Consider the following 15,057-nt stretch of genomic DNA (forward strand, 5'->3'; position numbering starts at 1 on the left):
CCCAGCGACACCAGCTCTCATTGAATCAATTGGTTATCCATTTTAGTACTGTATTGGCGTCCGAGTCGCACGCGTCAGACAGCTGCCGCGCCGGGATCCGCCCACGATGTGTAGCCTTCCGTCGTGCCGCAGAGCTCAGTGAGCGCTCAGCAAAGACCAGATTAGTGAATAAAAGATTGAATTACATCGGTGACGTGTCACTGTGTGGCGGCAATGGTCACCGAGATGCCTCCTTTTGGATGTTTATGATTTCGTGCGCGAGCCTTCCCTGGCAGAAGGAGTTAACGACGTTGGCCAGGCGCGTCCGCGACAGCACCACCGGCCCGTACACGCTCTCGTGCAGGTCCCTGTTGCCGAATTTGTCGGAGTACAGCGTCTGCGACGTGCAGTGCCGCCGCTCGTCGAGGTAGAGCAGGAAGCAGTTGAACGGCGAAATGAAAACGCACTGCCCTCCGCCGCAGGTGTTGGCGTGCGTCAGCACCTCGTCGTTGTAGATGTGCGTCAGGTCCGTCGGGCGGAACGCGACATGGCTGCGCTCCAGCGAGGTGAGCATGCGCAGCACCCGCACTCCCTTGTTGCGGTCGCAGCAGATGCTATGGTGGCACACCACCGAGCCGCACAACACGCACACTAGCGGGTTAGGCGGCGTCCTGCCGCACGTCGGGCACGCCCTGAAGGTGGTTTGCCGCAACAGGTCCCAGGCGCCCATGGGCAGGTTGCGCTCCATGTCGATATAGTCGTACCCAGTGATCAGTGGCGCGGCAGACTCGTGCCCCGTCGCACGCACGTATTGCAGCTTCCTCCGCGCGTTGTTTTGGAACATGTACTCGCAGATTTGCCGCACAGGTTGAAGGTGCTTGTTGATGTCAATGACCTCGGCCAGCAGCCCGAACCTGACTTCGTGCGGGTGCAGGTGGGCGTAGGACACCTTAGTCTTCACGTCTTCGTCCACGTCGAAAACGCTGAACATAGTCCAGAATGACATGTCCAACAACCGGTTCAAGTGCATGAGGAGGCCGGTGACAAAGGCATCCATGTCAGGCTCGAAGTCGCGGTGGAGGTACCCTCGCTCGCGCACGTGGGCGTATACCCGTTGCGCTATACTGCGGATGATGGGCACAAGATCGTCTAGCGTGGAGCTTTCGGTCAACTCCTTGTGTGCGTCCACATCCACAAAGTCCAGCAAGTGGTACTCCGCCGGTACCAGGTGGCGCAACACCTCGAAAAACGCAAAGTTGCTGTGCGCACGGTACATTTCCTCGTTGACGCGTCGGAGGAAGTCCGTGCCCAGGTAGTGGCGTTCGGGCTCCACTGGGCTGTCCTCGGTGGCGTTGCGGGTGGCCCCCTCGGCGAACAACTTATCCGCAATGTCGCACTCCCCTCTAGGCGACACCTCGCAGTCATTGGTATCATCCCGAAGCACATCGAGTAGCAGCCCAAATTCGGTGCTGTCCACACCGCTGTCCATAAGGGAGTGAACCGTGCGCACCTTCAGCAGGTTGGCTATTACCGCGTGCAGGTAATTCCTGACTTGCGCCCCCATCTCGCCGTCGGGTTGTTCCGGGATTGGGTAGGTGAGCATGGCCACGGTGCGACGGTGTACACTCTGCAGCTTTAGTGCCAGATCAGTGTGAGCGTCGAGGCCTATCTGTTCAACAGTTGCATAGGGGATACGGTGCATTCTACCAGCGTTATCTACCACCATATCGCCACCTTTAGCTGTGGTTGGGTGACTTGACACATCACCAGCTTGTTGATCAACGTCCATCAGGTCTGATTTCACAGAGGAGTCTTCCGCAACATCGGCATTTTCCAGTCCCGCGGCAGATGCCACGTCACCCGATGAGCCCATATCACTAGCCATACAAAGCTGACCGGTGTAGTTGTAATACCTGAAGTCCGCTTCGTGTTCATTAAGCCCATACCACTTCACTCGCTCTATCAGGTTGGCCGGCATGTCCGCACTTTCCACGTGTTGCTTCACATAGGTCTCATACAATGCGGTGAGGAACTGCCGCTTGAACCGGAGCTTGCCGTATTTAGAGGCGGATTGCGCCTCCGCTGCCGTGTTGTCAACCATTGTTGCGTCAGGTGAGTCACCTGGTCCCCTCACATTAGCGCCATTACCGCCAACACCGGCTGCCACGTCCACAAACGTGGCAAAGGAACGCTTAATATCGTCCAGCACAAAGCGTTCCAACACCTGCAGCGATAGCATCCCTACGCAGTTTGCCAGGTGCTTCAAACATTGATCCAGGGTAGGGGCCCGGTGCGTGAAGAACATGAGGAAATACCGAAATACATCCTTCGACCACGGGGATGTGACGTTCAAATTAAGTTTGCCCCCATTACTCTCGACGTTGTAATTGTCAAGGTTGGGCTCCTCTTCGACAAGCTCGAAATTGAGTGCGGAAGCAAGTTGGCGTACCTGGTCGTCAGTAAGAGCCTCGACAAGCGTCGTTGTCATCGTCACAGGTTCCATGGAAGACCGCAGTGGAAACGGTACTGCCAAGTCCTCCACTGCCATGTCAAAGAAGTTGTCATCCAATTGGCAGGGAACGCCACATTCATCAACGGGGTAATCCTGCCTTTCGACGCCGTAGAAGTTGCTAACCAGGTGCTGCAGCAGTGACGGCTTCACGGTCAGCTGGTTGCGGCGGCACGTGGACGTCGCCAGGATGTGGTGGTACAGGACCCAAAATTTGGGATCCACCAGCATCCCGGCATCGACGTGGCGCCAATTCTGCACCCCGTAGAGGCAACGCTGGCCCGAGAACACACCTCTGCAGTATTCCCCTGTCATGGCGTGCGGGTAGGTGTAGTCGGGGTCAACGTCGAAAAGCCGCCCTAGCTGCCGCCTCTTGGAGGGCCTGCACGACAGCCACTGCTCCAGTTGGCGGATGACGCCGGAACGGTCGAACTCAGGCGGCTTAAATTTCCTGCGATAGCTCAGAGTTTTGCACTTCTTCCGGTACTCCACGGAGACATCAGCCTCGATGCACTTGGTGCAGCACATTTCGTAGCTCTGCGTGTCCGCCACGCCCAGATCCTCCAGGAAGCTGCGGCCCTGGATAGGCGCAGCCTGTACGTCGTTGTGCGGCAGCACCACGTTGAAGGTGTACATCACGTGCGGGTTTATGTTGAACCGCGCGTGAACGGGCGAGGGCAGCCAATTGGCGCAGAAGGCATAGCGCCACGTGGCCATACAAAGCGTGTTCAGTTTGGTCTTCTTACCCAGCTTTCCCTTCCTCAACTTCTTGCTTTCCGGGATGTACTCGAGCATGTAGTTGCACAGCGACTTGCATATCGGGCAGAAGAACTCGTTGGTTGAGCGCTGGATGCCATAAAGCGGCATGAGCTGGCCAGACGCCTCCCTCATTTGGTGCTCCGTCATGCACTGCGTGTGGACTAGGTGGCCACAACAGCTTATCATCGACGAGCGCAGCGGGAGAGAGGCGCGGGCATACACGGATGGACCGGTGGCCGACTGGCTGCAGCGGCGCAACACGCTATTAGTTGATATCAGGCACATGAAGCTCATGGGGCGCCATTCGTCCATGCCCTGCTTGCACAGAATACAAGTCTCTTCCTCAATACTTTTGTCCCTGGCTTCACCCTTCGAAGACAACGTGCTGGTGCCTTCCTCTAAAGGCACATCCAGTTTTTCTGCGACGCCGCCCAGTGGCACCTTCTTCTGCTGCGCTACCATCCTCGCCATGAACTTCATTTGGAGCTTCTTCACCGCTTCAGCCCGGTCCTCGTGCGATACGGAACTGGACTCCTTTTGGTGCACCTTGAATGTATCACGCAGCTTCTGGGCCACATGTTTCAGCGCCGCATGGATGATCTGGTCGTCGCCCATTCGCACCGATACTGCCTCGATTATCTCTACTAACCTCGGCGCGTTCTCCTCGTTGATGTGCTGCGATGTCTCCATCAGCAGGCAAAAAGTCTTGAGCGCACACAGGACGGCCTCGTTCCACTTGGTGCCTACGGGCCCCCACCAGTTGATGCGGCTGCGGTAGTATTGCCTCGGCTCACCGACCACGTCGAAGTAGCACTCTCTATCATCGGAGGCGTTGTGGAACGTAGTTTCGCCATCTACTTCCATTTCCTTATATCTTGAATGAGATGACAGATTTGACAGCCCCTCCATGAACTGCCAGGCCACGTTGAAGCACTCCTTTGACCCCAGGCTGTTCAGTATCGCATCCTGCGCCTCGTAGTATTCGGGCTGCATGAAGGCGGAGCTGCGCGGCGGGCCCAGCATACCGGCGGTACCGCGCTTGAGCACCTCTTGCGGGATCGAGATCTCGGAGGCGTTGCTGTACGGGTTCCAAATAACGTCGACCAGGCGGTATGACTCGCTCTTGGGGCGCATGTACGCCTTGTCGGTCAGCTGCGAATAGTTGACGGTGGCCAAGCTCTCCACCGCGTCGGCGATCTGCGGGTGGTGGCGCCAGTACGAGTCGACCATGCCCGTGATGTCCCCGAACTCGCTCCGCCCCATGGATAGTGCCGACGCCACGTCCATCACTACTAGCGGGTATCCGCGCCGCACGTACTCGGGGTCCTTGTTGTTTCGCGGCACCGAGAGCTTCTCCAGGTGCTTCACGTCGTGCAGCACCACGTTAATCAGGTGCATGAAGAAGGTGGCACGGAAGACGCCATCACCCGGAGTACACTGCATGCGCACTAAACTACCATTACGACAAATAATGTTTCTCCTGAAGGCCTCTTTGTGCAGCACGAGCAGCGGATCAACGTCCGTGATGCCGGCACGGCGCCGCAGACCTAGCAGCGCCACCGCAGCCTGCACTGCCACCAAGTCCAGCTGGACCAATATCACCTGCCGATAGTGGTCATGCTGGTCGTGCATCGACTCCCCGTTGTACACCCACAGGTTGGTCTTGACCTCCTGGGCGAAGCGCAGCGTTGACACCGTGGTCCTGATCACGTACAGCAGCACCTCGTCGTCGAACGCGTTAACCAGAGGGTCCCCTCTGATCACGTCAGCAGCCAGGGACGATGCGTGCAACTGGCGAATGTGGTTGAAGTTGACGATGCTGGCGAAGAACCTGATGAAGGGGATATGGAAGGTCCTACATAATTTCAAGCTTTTAAATTCCCACATCTTCAAATTATCCTTCATGCACTTGTTGACTTCCTTATAGAACGGAATGGCGGCCGTTAGGTCTGACTTGCAGTTCTCCGAGAACGGGCGCAGCGCCGTGTGGAGGGTGTGCTCGCTGGTGAAGGCGATGACGTACCCGGAGTTCTCAAAAGGGACGTGCTGATCTTTTGCATGTTGGATTGTGTTCATCATTTGCATGCAGCTGAGCAGTTTGAACAGCGTGGCGTAAAGACTGGGCGTCTTCAGCACCTGCTTCACAACGACATCATGGTTCATCAGATACGTGAAGTCGCTCAGGACGAGCAGATAGAAGCTGCAAAGCATACGCGCGCCAAATGGTGCCAGCGTACCTGAATAGCCGTCGGTCAAATCGCGGGAATTGCAGCGTGTCCAGGCGCCCATCACGCAGGTGGTGGTCCAGCAGGCACTGCACGCATACCTCGAGGAATCCATTGTTCACCTCTCGGGTGGCAATGTGCGAGTATGTGAACAGCTGCACGGAAAGGTGGCTGAGGTGCCATTCTGCGGCGTGTTAGCATTCATACAGCGGTGACACCAACCTTCCGGTTCCCTGTACGGCTCCACAATATCCCCGTAATGCTGCACCTGCGACGCGATGGCAGGCGCGGTTACGCCAACGTACGTATACTTTCGAAAATAGCACCTTGAACGCCATCGACGTGACCATGGTCAGGTATAGCGAGTTCAACGTTTTGCGCACATCCGAGGAGAGCAGCTGGTGCTTCCTGACCCAGACCGTGAGGTCCTCCTCCAGCATCACCTCGTAAAACGCGTACCTAAACGCAGGCGTGACCTTGAGCAGGTCGTCCAGTAACGTCAGAAGCAGCAAGAAGAACGACTCCTCAACAGGGTCGAGGTTCCGCATGTAGGCAGTGATGGCCGCGCATATCTGCCGCAGCGTGTCTCTCAGACGCGCCAAAAACTCGGGGCTGAAGAGATCCAGCAGCCGGCATTCGTCCGCCATGGTGAGCGGCGAGTTGTGCTTGGAGCAGGATCCGCTGGGGTCCCACGAACCGTTGTCGCCGCAGTCGCAGCAGCCCCCCGACGTCCTCGTCAGCCTGTACTTGTGCCCATCGTGGTTCGACCTGAAGAAGCAGCTGACGCATATTGCGCACGTGCTGTCCGACTCGCAATCGTAACACTTGAAGGCGATGGTCTCCTCCAGCCACTTGGTGGTGCAGAGTCCGGTGTTACCTGCCGACATGTGTAAAAGCGTAAAACAGCGTGGAAAAAACAGACGCACCACACAACATGCCACTGTATGTGCCCGACTGATCCAAAAGCGCAAATCGTGTCTCGGCGGACCGGCACCGCTGCATTTGCAGCAGTGTCTGCTTTTGCACCTTTAGACAGCGACGCACCTCGACTGCAGCACAAACACATATCGCATACTCACGCACAATCCTCTACACCGTGCCAGCCGTGCTCACCTGTATACTCGATGATCAGCTGGTTGGCCTTGTGCGGGTTGCAGTTGGCATATAGGTATCCGTATATCTCCTGGTACACGCGGTCCCGATCGTGGTTATCGAAGTACTCCTCGCCGAGGGCGCGCACGTCCAGCGTGCTGTTTGAGGAGCTGGCGCAGTGGCGCTTCACCCCCGACGTAGGCGTCATCTCGACGCCCGTGTTGACAGCAGAGGTCAGCGGAAGCGCATCCGTGCGCCAATACCGTAAACTGCCGACTAATTCGGCACGTTGCTGCTACAGAATTGCCCGTTCTACGGCAGCATTGCCCAGTTCCTGCTTGTTTTGACACTCGCTTCAACAAGGGTGTGTTAAGCGTGCTCCGAGACGTGCAGTTATCAATCCGCTTTGTGCTTGCGATACGGAGCTTTGATCGCGCGTAAATATCGGGGCTGTACCACAGGTGCCAACCTGCGCAGCGCAACGCCGGAAGCTACAATGCATACGCCTGGCGGATGAGACAGAACGGCAGTTGCAGGTATCGCCAAAAGAAGCCCTATTAACTGCAAATCGACGGATGTAAGCTTAATTGTGCTGTATGAACGCAGAAGGCTATGTGATTAGGGTGTGGGTGCGATACCACCCAAAACTCCATCTGCCGGTGACACGCGCGCTATAGACCGCTGGGCCGCTTTACAAGCGATATCAAGCGCCGCAATTCGAATATGCAGATGCATTCCCACTATGGCGGAGCGTCTAATAAACACATGTCAGACCGATAGTTTGCTAGATGCGCGCGGTAGCGCTTGTCTCTCCAAAAGGGAGCCAAACAACGCAAACCAACCATACGCGCATCATCTTCTACACGTTTATAAGCGCCAAATATTGCGCTAGCGCTAAACATAGCCAGATGTGTGGTTTCAGACACCGTATGCGTCGCTACGCTGCACTAGGGCCTACGCGACGAGTCGTCGGGCCACAACTCTACCCTGCATTCCGCCGAGCCGACCTCACTATTATGAAAAAACGTTTGTAAGGGCGTTGTTTAGGCCAAAGTATTTGGTTGTATTGTATGTCCGTTGCGCAGCGTCGTTTACAGGCTATCTCAATTGTTGTTACGCTGCCCCGCACCTCAGGAGGCGCGCCATCACTTTTCGGGTAGTGGTGAGCTACCTGTGTCGTTGCGTACTGTGCAAAGTGCGCCAATCACGTGTCAATGGAGCGGCTTTCCATCTAGAGCCGTCTACGCGCCGACTGGGAGCTACAACGCTCGCACAAAGCCATCCAAACCACTGTTGCCACAGTTGGCGGAGAATTGTGGCGGTATAATAGTTATCTGGAGAATCAAGGTCACACCTATGCGATTGGCAGAGGGTCTGCCGTCTATCGCCTGAGAGGTTCAGAAGCGCCTGTATCCCGTCTCCTTTGCGCGCCTGTTTGCGGTCTAGGCACTGCTTTGTAGTTTGTAACTGTCAGGGGATATATTAACCGACCAGTCTTCGGGAATGCCCGGGCGACAAGGGCAACATCACCGGAAGCGATCCACGATGTGGTTCCAACTCTTGAAGAACGGCAACAGCGATAAGGAACGCCTTCAAGGCTGCTCGCGGCGGTTCGACAGCAATGAGTTGGAGGTGCTGCATAAGCTCTATAAGGAGCTGGCCAGCCGGTCGCAGACCAGCGGGATCGACAAGGAGACGTTCCTGCAGTACTTCGACCTCCCCGGGCTATGGGGAGAGCGACTGTTTCGGCACTTCGATACGAACGACTCGGGGGATGTGGAACTTGCAGAGTTCCTCTCGGGCGTCGCGGCGTGCTGCAGGGGCACCCACACGGAGAAGATCACGGTGCTGTTCCGCATGTTCGACCTCAACGAAGATGGGCGCGTGCAGAAGTCAGAGCTGTTGGCGATGCTGTCGAACTTCCCCGTCATGACCAGCAACATGACCAAGTGCTCGCAGCGCCAGCTGTCCAACCAGAGCACCGTCATACCCTCGAGCCTGCCCTCCGCGCCGCGGTCGGGCGGAACCACGAAGCGTTCGGTGGGCGTGGAGAAGCTCAATTCGTACGTCAGCAACATCAGCGAGTCCAAGTGCATAGTGCCGGGTTTCCACGAGCCGATGATAGTGAAAAGGACCGAACCGGGTCCAACGGCGTGGAAGGACGTGGCCTCGTCGCTCAGCAGGCTATCGCTGCAGTCGCGGGGGTCCATCGAGTTCCAGTCTAGTATGGACATATCGGCGAGAGAGTTACCAGACTCGCCGAGACCAAACGACGCTTTGGCAAAGGAGTTGTTAGGAAAGAAGAAAGTGAATGGCACCACGCAATCTAGGCCCGAGTCGGGGCGCTCACAAAATTCTGGTCTTGTTGATCGGCTATCCAGTGTAGTCGCGCTTCGCGACGGCAAACCGGACGTGGATCCTTCTTATGGCAGCAGCACCAGGGAATCCGGTCAAAGCTCACCTTCCATCCACCGCGGCGACGGTGGCGCTGCCCCTGAGCAAAGTGACCCGTGTCCTGCTGGGGAGGACGACAAGCTGGTAAATAAAACTGTGTCGGACCTGAAAAGCACGGGGAAGGACGTGTGCCGCGGCACAACGGAACGCGATGAGGCGGATGTATCGATCCAATCGCAGAGCATCCGAATGACGGACCTCCAGGATACCGACGAGTCCATCCTCGCAGCAAACGCCATCATCGAGCAGGAGAGGCTCTCCTGCGGCGATAGCACCACCCTGGACATTTTGGTCGAGGATATACTGGAGGAATGCCAGTTCAGCGCGAACGGCAGCTTCGACTTCCCGGCGTTCAAGGCGTGGTTGTGCAAGAATAGTTCGGTGCTGTCTATGTTTTCCGAGTACCTGCACGAGGAGGTATGGGGACTACGGGGGAACGCGTTCATGACTTCGCGCGAAAACCACGCCCTGGCGCGTGGGGACGTAAATATGAGCCGCTACCCCTCTGTGCAGTACGAGCAAACTGACAATGATCTGAGCGGCCGGACCGATCCAGAGCTCCCCGACAGAGTGGTGCAGCGCATGGTCTATCAGATGTTCCTCACTAACGGCAAGCAGTCGAGAGCGTTCGAAGACAGCATGTCGTCTCTGGGAAACGTGGTCAGTGATGAACTCCTGCAGTACGTCCAGCATGTCTCCACCGGCACTCCTACCGCGGCTGACGTCAAACCGACCACGGCCGGCCACAATCCAGCTGACCAGAAAGCCGGTGCAAATCGCAGCAGCCCTCCAATGGCGGTATCAATCGGCAGGCAGCTGCTGTCGTGCCCCAAATGTAAGACGCCGCTTTTCATGTGCCCGGTCTGCTTCAGGAGGCACGACGAACTGACACTACACATCAGCAACGAGGTCCACGTGGAGTGCAAGAACTGCTCGAAACAGGGCCAGATCACTGTGTTCACCTGCTGCTGGATCTGCAACTGGGATTTCACCGCGGCCGTGACTTTGGCGCTATCGGAGCTGCAGAAACGTGCCACCAACGTCGATCGGAAAGAGGGCTTGACTTCCCCGGTGGTCAAAGCAGCCTCAGCGCCCTGCACCGGCATTCTGCGTGAAAAGCGGAGGTCGCTGCTTCGGCCGACCATCAGCGTGTCGTGCAGCAGCAGCACATCCGACTCACAGAGCGAAATCAACAGTATCGATGACCCGGGCGAAGCGCATCGCAGCACAGCAGAGTGGCCGCAGCCTGTGGTCAAGATGCCGCAGAAGGTTGGCTACATGTACAAGCGGGGGAGGCATTTCTACACCTGGGAAAAGCGGTACTACATGCTCATCGACAACGTGCTGTACTACTACGTCAGTGAGGACAGCACCACGCCCAGAGGATGCATCTTCCTGGAGGGGTGCTACCTCGACTCACTGGCAGACAGCGACGTGTCGAACATGTTCGGCTTCTGCATTTGCCATAAGGGGCAAAAAACAACGCGCCGCAAGCTCTACGCGCAAACCCAGGAGGATTTCGTGCAGTGGGTGGACGCGCTTTCGGCCGCCATGAAGCAGCAAAGCCTCATGCAGATGTACACCGTGTGCGAGCAGCTGGGGCACGGCAAGTTCAGCGTGGTCTACCGCGCCATCAACAACAGCTCCGGCGAGGAGTTCGCCGTGAAGATCGTGGACAAGACCCGAATCAGCCAGCAGGAGCGCGAGCTGCTGCGTAGCGAGATTGCCATCCTGCGCCTGCTCAGACACCAGCACGTCATCTACCTCAAGGATGTGAGCGACATGCGCGACTCGCTGTACATCGTCATGGAGCTGGTTCGCGGCGGCGAACTGTACGACCTGATAACCCAGCGTCACCGCCTGTCGGAGGCGCACACTCACAAGATCATCTGCCAGCTGCTGCAGATCGTCGCGTACCTGCACAAGTGCGGCATCATCCACCGCGACATCAAGCCGGAGAACATCCTGCTCACCGACAAAAGCGAGGCTGCGACCATCAAGCTCACGGACTTTGGGCTCTCCACGCTGTGCGGCCCGAACGAGCTGCTGACGCAGCCCTGCGGGACCCTGGCGTACGTTGCTCCGGAGGTCCTGACGCTGCAGGGATACAACCAGAAGGCTGATGTCTGGTCTGTCGGCGTGATCATGTACCTGCTGCTGCGAGGAAGGCTGCCCTTCTCCATAAAGCAGCCGCTCACCCTTGACCTGATCGGCCACTACCGCGTCCGTTTCGACGGGCGCCAGTGGGACTCAGTGTCCACCTGCGCCAAGGACCTCATTTCCAAAATGCTGCAGCCCAACCCGGCGGCGCGCATAAGCGTGTTCGAGGCGCTGGAGCACATCTGGGTGAGCAACTTCGTGGCGGTGAACCACGACGAGGTGTACACCGGCGTGGGGGAAATCGAGACCACCAAGGAGCTCATGCGGTCGCTGCGCTACGCCACAGACACCACCTTGGTGATCCCGTACAGCGACAGCTGCGCCAACAACATCGATGCGCTGGAGGCGGAGGAAGCCGAGGGTGGGCTGACCACCGTCCACGAGTGATGGCGAAGCGCTCCCGCGGGCCGGGGCTCCTGGAGCTTCCGCGAGGGCCGCTGAGGCACCTCGTGTCAATGGACCCCGCGGGATTCGCGCCCGTCTGCCGCGAGCTGTACTCGCTGGCGGTGCTGGAGCGGCCTGAGGTCTGCGTGTCGCGTGGCATCCACCTCGGCGTCCGCTCCGAAAGGCTGCTCAACACAGTTTTCAAGTATGTAGTCGTCGTTGCTTTTCATGTGGCGTAGATGTGTGCGCGTGCGCCTGCTCGATGTGTCCGGCTGGGAGCGCTGGAACGACCGTCTTGTGCAGCGTCTGGCTCTGTGCCACCGCATGGGCCAGTTCCGCTGTCTACGCGCCCTGCTGATGCGCGGCTGCAACGAGGTGTCCAACAGCGCCGTCAGCGGGCTGCTGGAAGCACTGGGCGGCGAGTTGCGGTACCTCGACCTTAGCGACTGCGCCAAGCTGGGATTTGCATGTCTTCCACCCACGCTTGTCAACCTGAAGGTACGCTTAAATAAGCTCATGGGTTGTATACTAGATGGTATTGACCGTGCGATGATAGTTGCTGACTGCGCTGCTTGGATTCGCGGCCTCTTTTCAGCGACTGGTAGCCTGGTGGTACAAACGATCGTGCTGCGGTTCCGCGCGGAGGCACTTATGCGGGAAGTACAAATGCAATATCACGTATCCTTTTGTATGTTAGTGCCGGTAGTTTGCATGCTGCGGTGTTAGATAATCTCACGGCATGTATGCAGGTGCTCCTGATAGGGTACCAGCGCAAACGCGGGAGCATCGCGGATGGCGACTTGCTGGCCCACATCGTGGGAGGAAGGCGCCTAGTTGCGCCGCGTCTGGAGTGGCTCTCGCTGCAGAACAGGCTCGAAGTCAAATCGCTGCGGGGGATCGGACGCCTGGCCCCTACCCTGAGGGTGCTGGATCTGCGCGGGTGCAGCGAAATACCTGCAGACGAGTACACGCACTGCGCGTCGTTGCCGCGACTGGAGGAACTTTACGCGGGCACTGCGCTAACTAGCGAGGTGTTGTGCAATATCGCAAAGGGCTGCCCTGCCCTCAGGGTGCTTGACGTGTCGGGCTCGGACGTCTCCCCGGACTGCGTCAACGCCATATGCAGCAATCTAAAGGCTCTGGAGAAGCTCAAGCTTACGAAGTGCACGGCGCTCACCAACCAAGGCGTTGGCCGACTGCTCGAAGCGCTGCCCGCGCTGAGCCTGCTGGACGTGTCGCACTGCTGGAAACTCTCAGACTCCCTGGCAAACGCCCTGCCGCCGATCGCGTCGAAAGGTACGAACTGTACTATTCACTTATATTGTTCCAGCAGGCGAGTTAAGCTTGGGGGTTTACAACTGCTCGATCGACCACACACGCCTGGCAATGGCGATGGAGGACCGGCGTGCCCCGACATCTGGTGCGGTTCGCATTTTGCGCCACCAGGAGTTAAATGTCGTCCCATCAGCGTCGAAGCACCTTAGAGAGTAGCACGGCAGCTACAAGGAGGAGCAGCGTCGACCAAAAGATCCCCAGCTTGTACGTCGGATTGGCCCTGCGACGGCATGGTGCCACGACATAAAGTGAACCTACTGTAATTGTAGAACGCAGCTGTCTCCAGCGTGCACGAATATATCGGCCACTTCAACCAGGCGCGTAAGCGGGTCTGTGAAACGTTGAACGAAAGCCGGGCCACGTGGCGCCCATGCAACAACCACCTACCACGCATGGTGTACCACCGCCACTTCTCATCGTTGCTGGCGACCACTAGTCGCGCGTAGAACAACGAGGTGGTCTCCACCTCCTCGGACGTGGGGTCGTCACCGACAACCATTAAATTGGAAAACTGCGACGTGAAGAGACGCCGTGCCCCGGCACTGCAGTCCTGCAGCTGCCGTCGTGCAATTATCGCGCACAGCTGCAGCAGCTGGCAGCACAACCGATAGCGGTCCATATCGGTCAGCGCTTTGCCAGCCAATGCCTTGGTGTCATTGAATTCGGGCACCAGCGATTCCCGGGAAATCGACTTCTGCGTGACCGCGTGCTGCAGACGGATCAGAGCCTCCGACTCATTTTGCTCCTGGGAGTAGGGGAAAATGAAGTCGTCCCGCATTATACGGTACATACTGGTGAACCACCCGTGCCCGCTGCTGACCGCGGTGCCCACCGACTCCACGCGCTCAACGCCCTTCGCACGCACCGTGAACGGCGTGTGGTCATCCGCTGCGGCGGTGCCCAACTCCGTATTGACAATCTTCGCAAGCGCGCCGTATTGAGTATTTTGGCCATCATCGCATAGCACGAGCAGCATGCCTCCTCGGCTCTGCGGGGATTATGCGGCGCAACGCACGTTGCACCCACCATTGAAAACTGCAGCAACTGGGTCACGTCCGACGTTCTCATTACGAAGGAAGTTTCTTCTCCGCGGAACATCTGCATTAAACTGTTTGTGCGAAGTAAGATGGCTTACCGGCGGGTTCCGCCGGTTGCAATATAGCACGGGCAGGTACCCCTCGCCGTCGAAGCGCTGCTCGCCGCAACGACGACGGAAGCGCGCCTCCTCCGCCTGCGCAGTGGCGAGGTTCTCGGCCTCACGCTCGCGCACTTCGTTGACGAACAGTTCAGTGATCGCCTGCATAAGCAGCGTGTTGGGAGCGTACTCCATGCACAGCGCCGCACGGCAAATTGGGCATTTCGAACTGTACGCTGTGACCTACAGAACCATGAGCACGGGTTTATACTGCAGTTGAGTGGAATGTACGCCTATTGCGATAGCAAATTATTACAGCCGTTTGCTAACCTGGTCCACGCAGGCCTTGCAGAAGTTGTGGCCACATACTGTCGTCACCGGCCGGAAGAGCAGCTTAAAACAGATCTGTAACGAATTGAGGTCATATTTTAATGGCTTAGTAGATAATAACTAGATGCAATATGCAGGAAAGTGTAGCGACAATGCGTGGAATTGGTGCGTATGTAACAGCGGGGCAAAGGCTGCAATGTAGGTGATCGGACGCAACTTGTAGACTTGACTGTTGTCTAAACAACCACACCCAACACGGTTTCCAAGCCTTCATACAACATAATAAACGCTCTGGCAAGTAGTACTTTGGCGCCGTAATCTAACACTCATCAGGCGTAGCGTTACGGAGGCCATCCGGTGATGCATTCATCGGCGGTCAAACCGTCGCTACAAAACTGCACTGCACAATAGAGGCTGGACAGCACACTGACACCAATCTCAAACGAATGGTTACACCCGTTACACAACAAGATTCTATGCAGCGTGTCCACATATCGAACAATATTGCATCGACTTCCACCGGCAGCAAGGAATCCGCGTCCCGGATCTCTGGGAAGAGCACGGCACCAGAGCACACACTTGGCGCAAAGGACACACATTGCTACTAAATGAACGATGTGTGGGCTTCTTACCGGACATTCGAAGTCCTTCAGGAGACTCATCTTTAACAGATTCCCATCGACGCGTTGTCTGAG

General features: G+C 57.3%; 4 protein-coding genes across 4 annotated transcripts; 2 read left to right on the forward strand and 2 right to left on the reverse strand.

Annotated features, from left to right (window-relative positions):
* Nucleotides 1–217: 217 nt before the first annotated feature.
* Nucleotides 218–6,772, reverse strand: BBBOND_0200380 (zinc finger in N-recognin family protein, putative; the record flags this gene model as incomplete). The annotated part of the gene is made up of 5 exons (XM_012911613.1): nt 218–5,447; nt 5,485–5,656; nt 5,695–5,740; nt 5,778–6,349; nt 6,586–6,772. The coding sequence occupies 5 exons, from the start codon at nt 6,770–6,772 to the stop codon at nt 218–220; spliced, it is 6,207 nt and encodes a 2,068-aa protein (XP_012767067.1).
* Nucleotides 6,773–8,109: 1,337 nt separating this feature from the next.
* Nucleotides 8,110–11,565, forward strand: BBBOND_0200390 (asparagine rich protein, putative; the record flags this gene model as incomplete). Its single annotated transcript, XM_012911614.1, has 1 exon — nt 8,110–11,565. One exon carries the CDS (start codon nt 8,110–8,112, stop codon nt 11,563–11,565), a length of 3,456 nt encoding a protein of 1,151 aa, XP_012767068.1.
* A 68-nt stretch (nt 11,566–11,633) lies between these two features.
* Nucleotides 11,634–13,046, forward strand: BBBOND_0200400 (F-BOX/LEUCINE RICH REPEAT domain containg PROTEIN; the record flags this gene model as incomplete). Its single annotated transcript, XM_012911615.1, has 3 exons — nt 11,634–11,767; nt 11,802–12,060; nt 12,312–13,046. The coding sequence occupies 3 exons, from the start codon at nt 11,634–11,636 to the stop codon at nt 13,044–13,046; spliced, it is 1,128 nt and encodes a 375-aa protein (XP_012767069.1).
* On the reverse strand, nt 13,027–15,024 carry BBBOND_0200410 (zinc finger domain containingg protein,putative; the record flags this gene model as incomplete). The annotated part of the gene is made up of 7 exons (XM_012911616.1): nt 13,027–13,117; nt 13,156–13,228; nt 13,285–13,885; nt 13,924–13,995; nt 14,033–14,275; nt 14,363–14,437; nt 14,995–15,024. The coding sequence occupies 7 exons, from the start codon at nt 15,022–15,024 to the stop codon at nt 13,027–13,029; spliced, it is 1,185 nt and encodes a 394-aa protein (XP_012767070.1).
* Between the last annotated feature and the right edge of the window lie 33 nt (nt 15,025–15,057).

This window comes from Babesia bigemina (assembly GCF_000981445.1).
Source record: "Babesia bigemina genome assembly Bbig001, chromosome : II".
In the NCBI taxonomy this organism is placed as follows: Eukaryota; Apicomplexa; class Aconoidasida; order Piroplasmida; family Babesiidae; genus Babesia; species Babesia bigemina.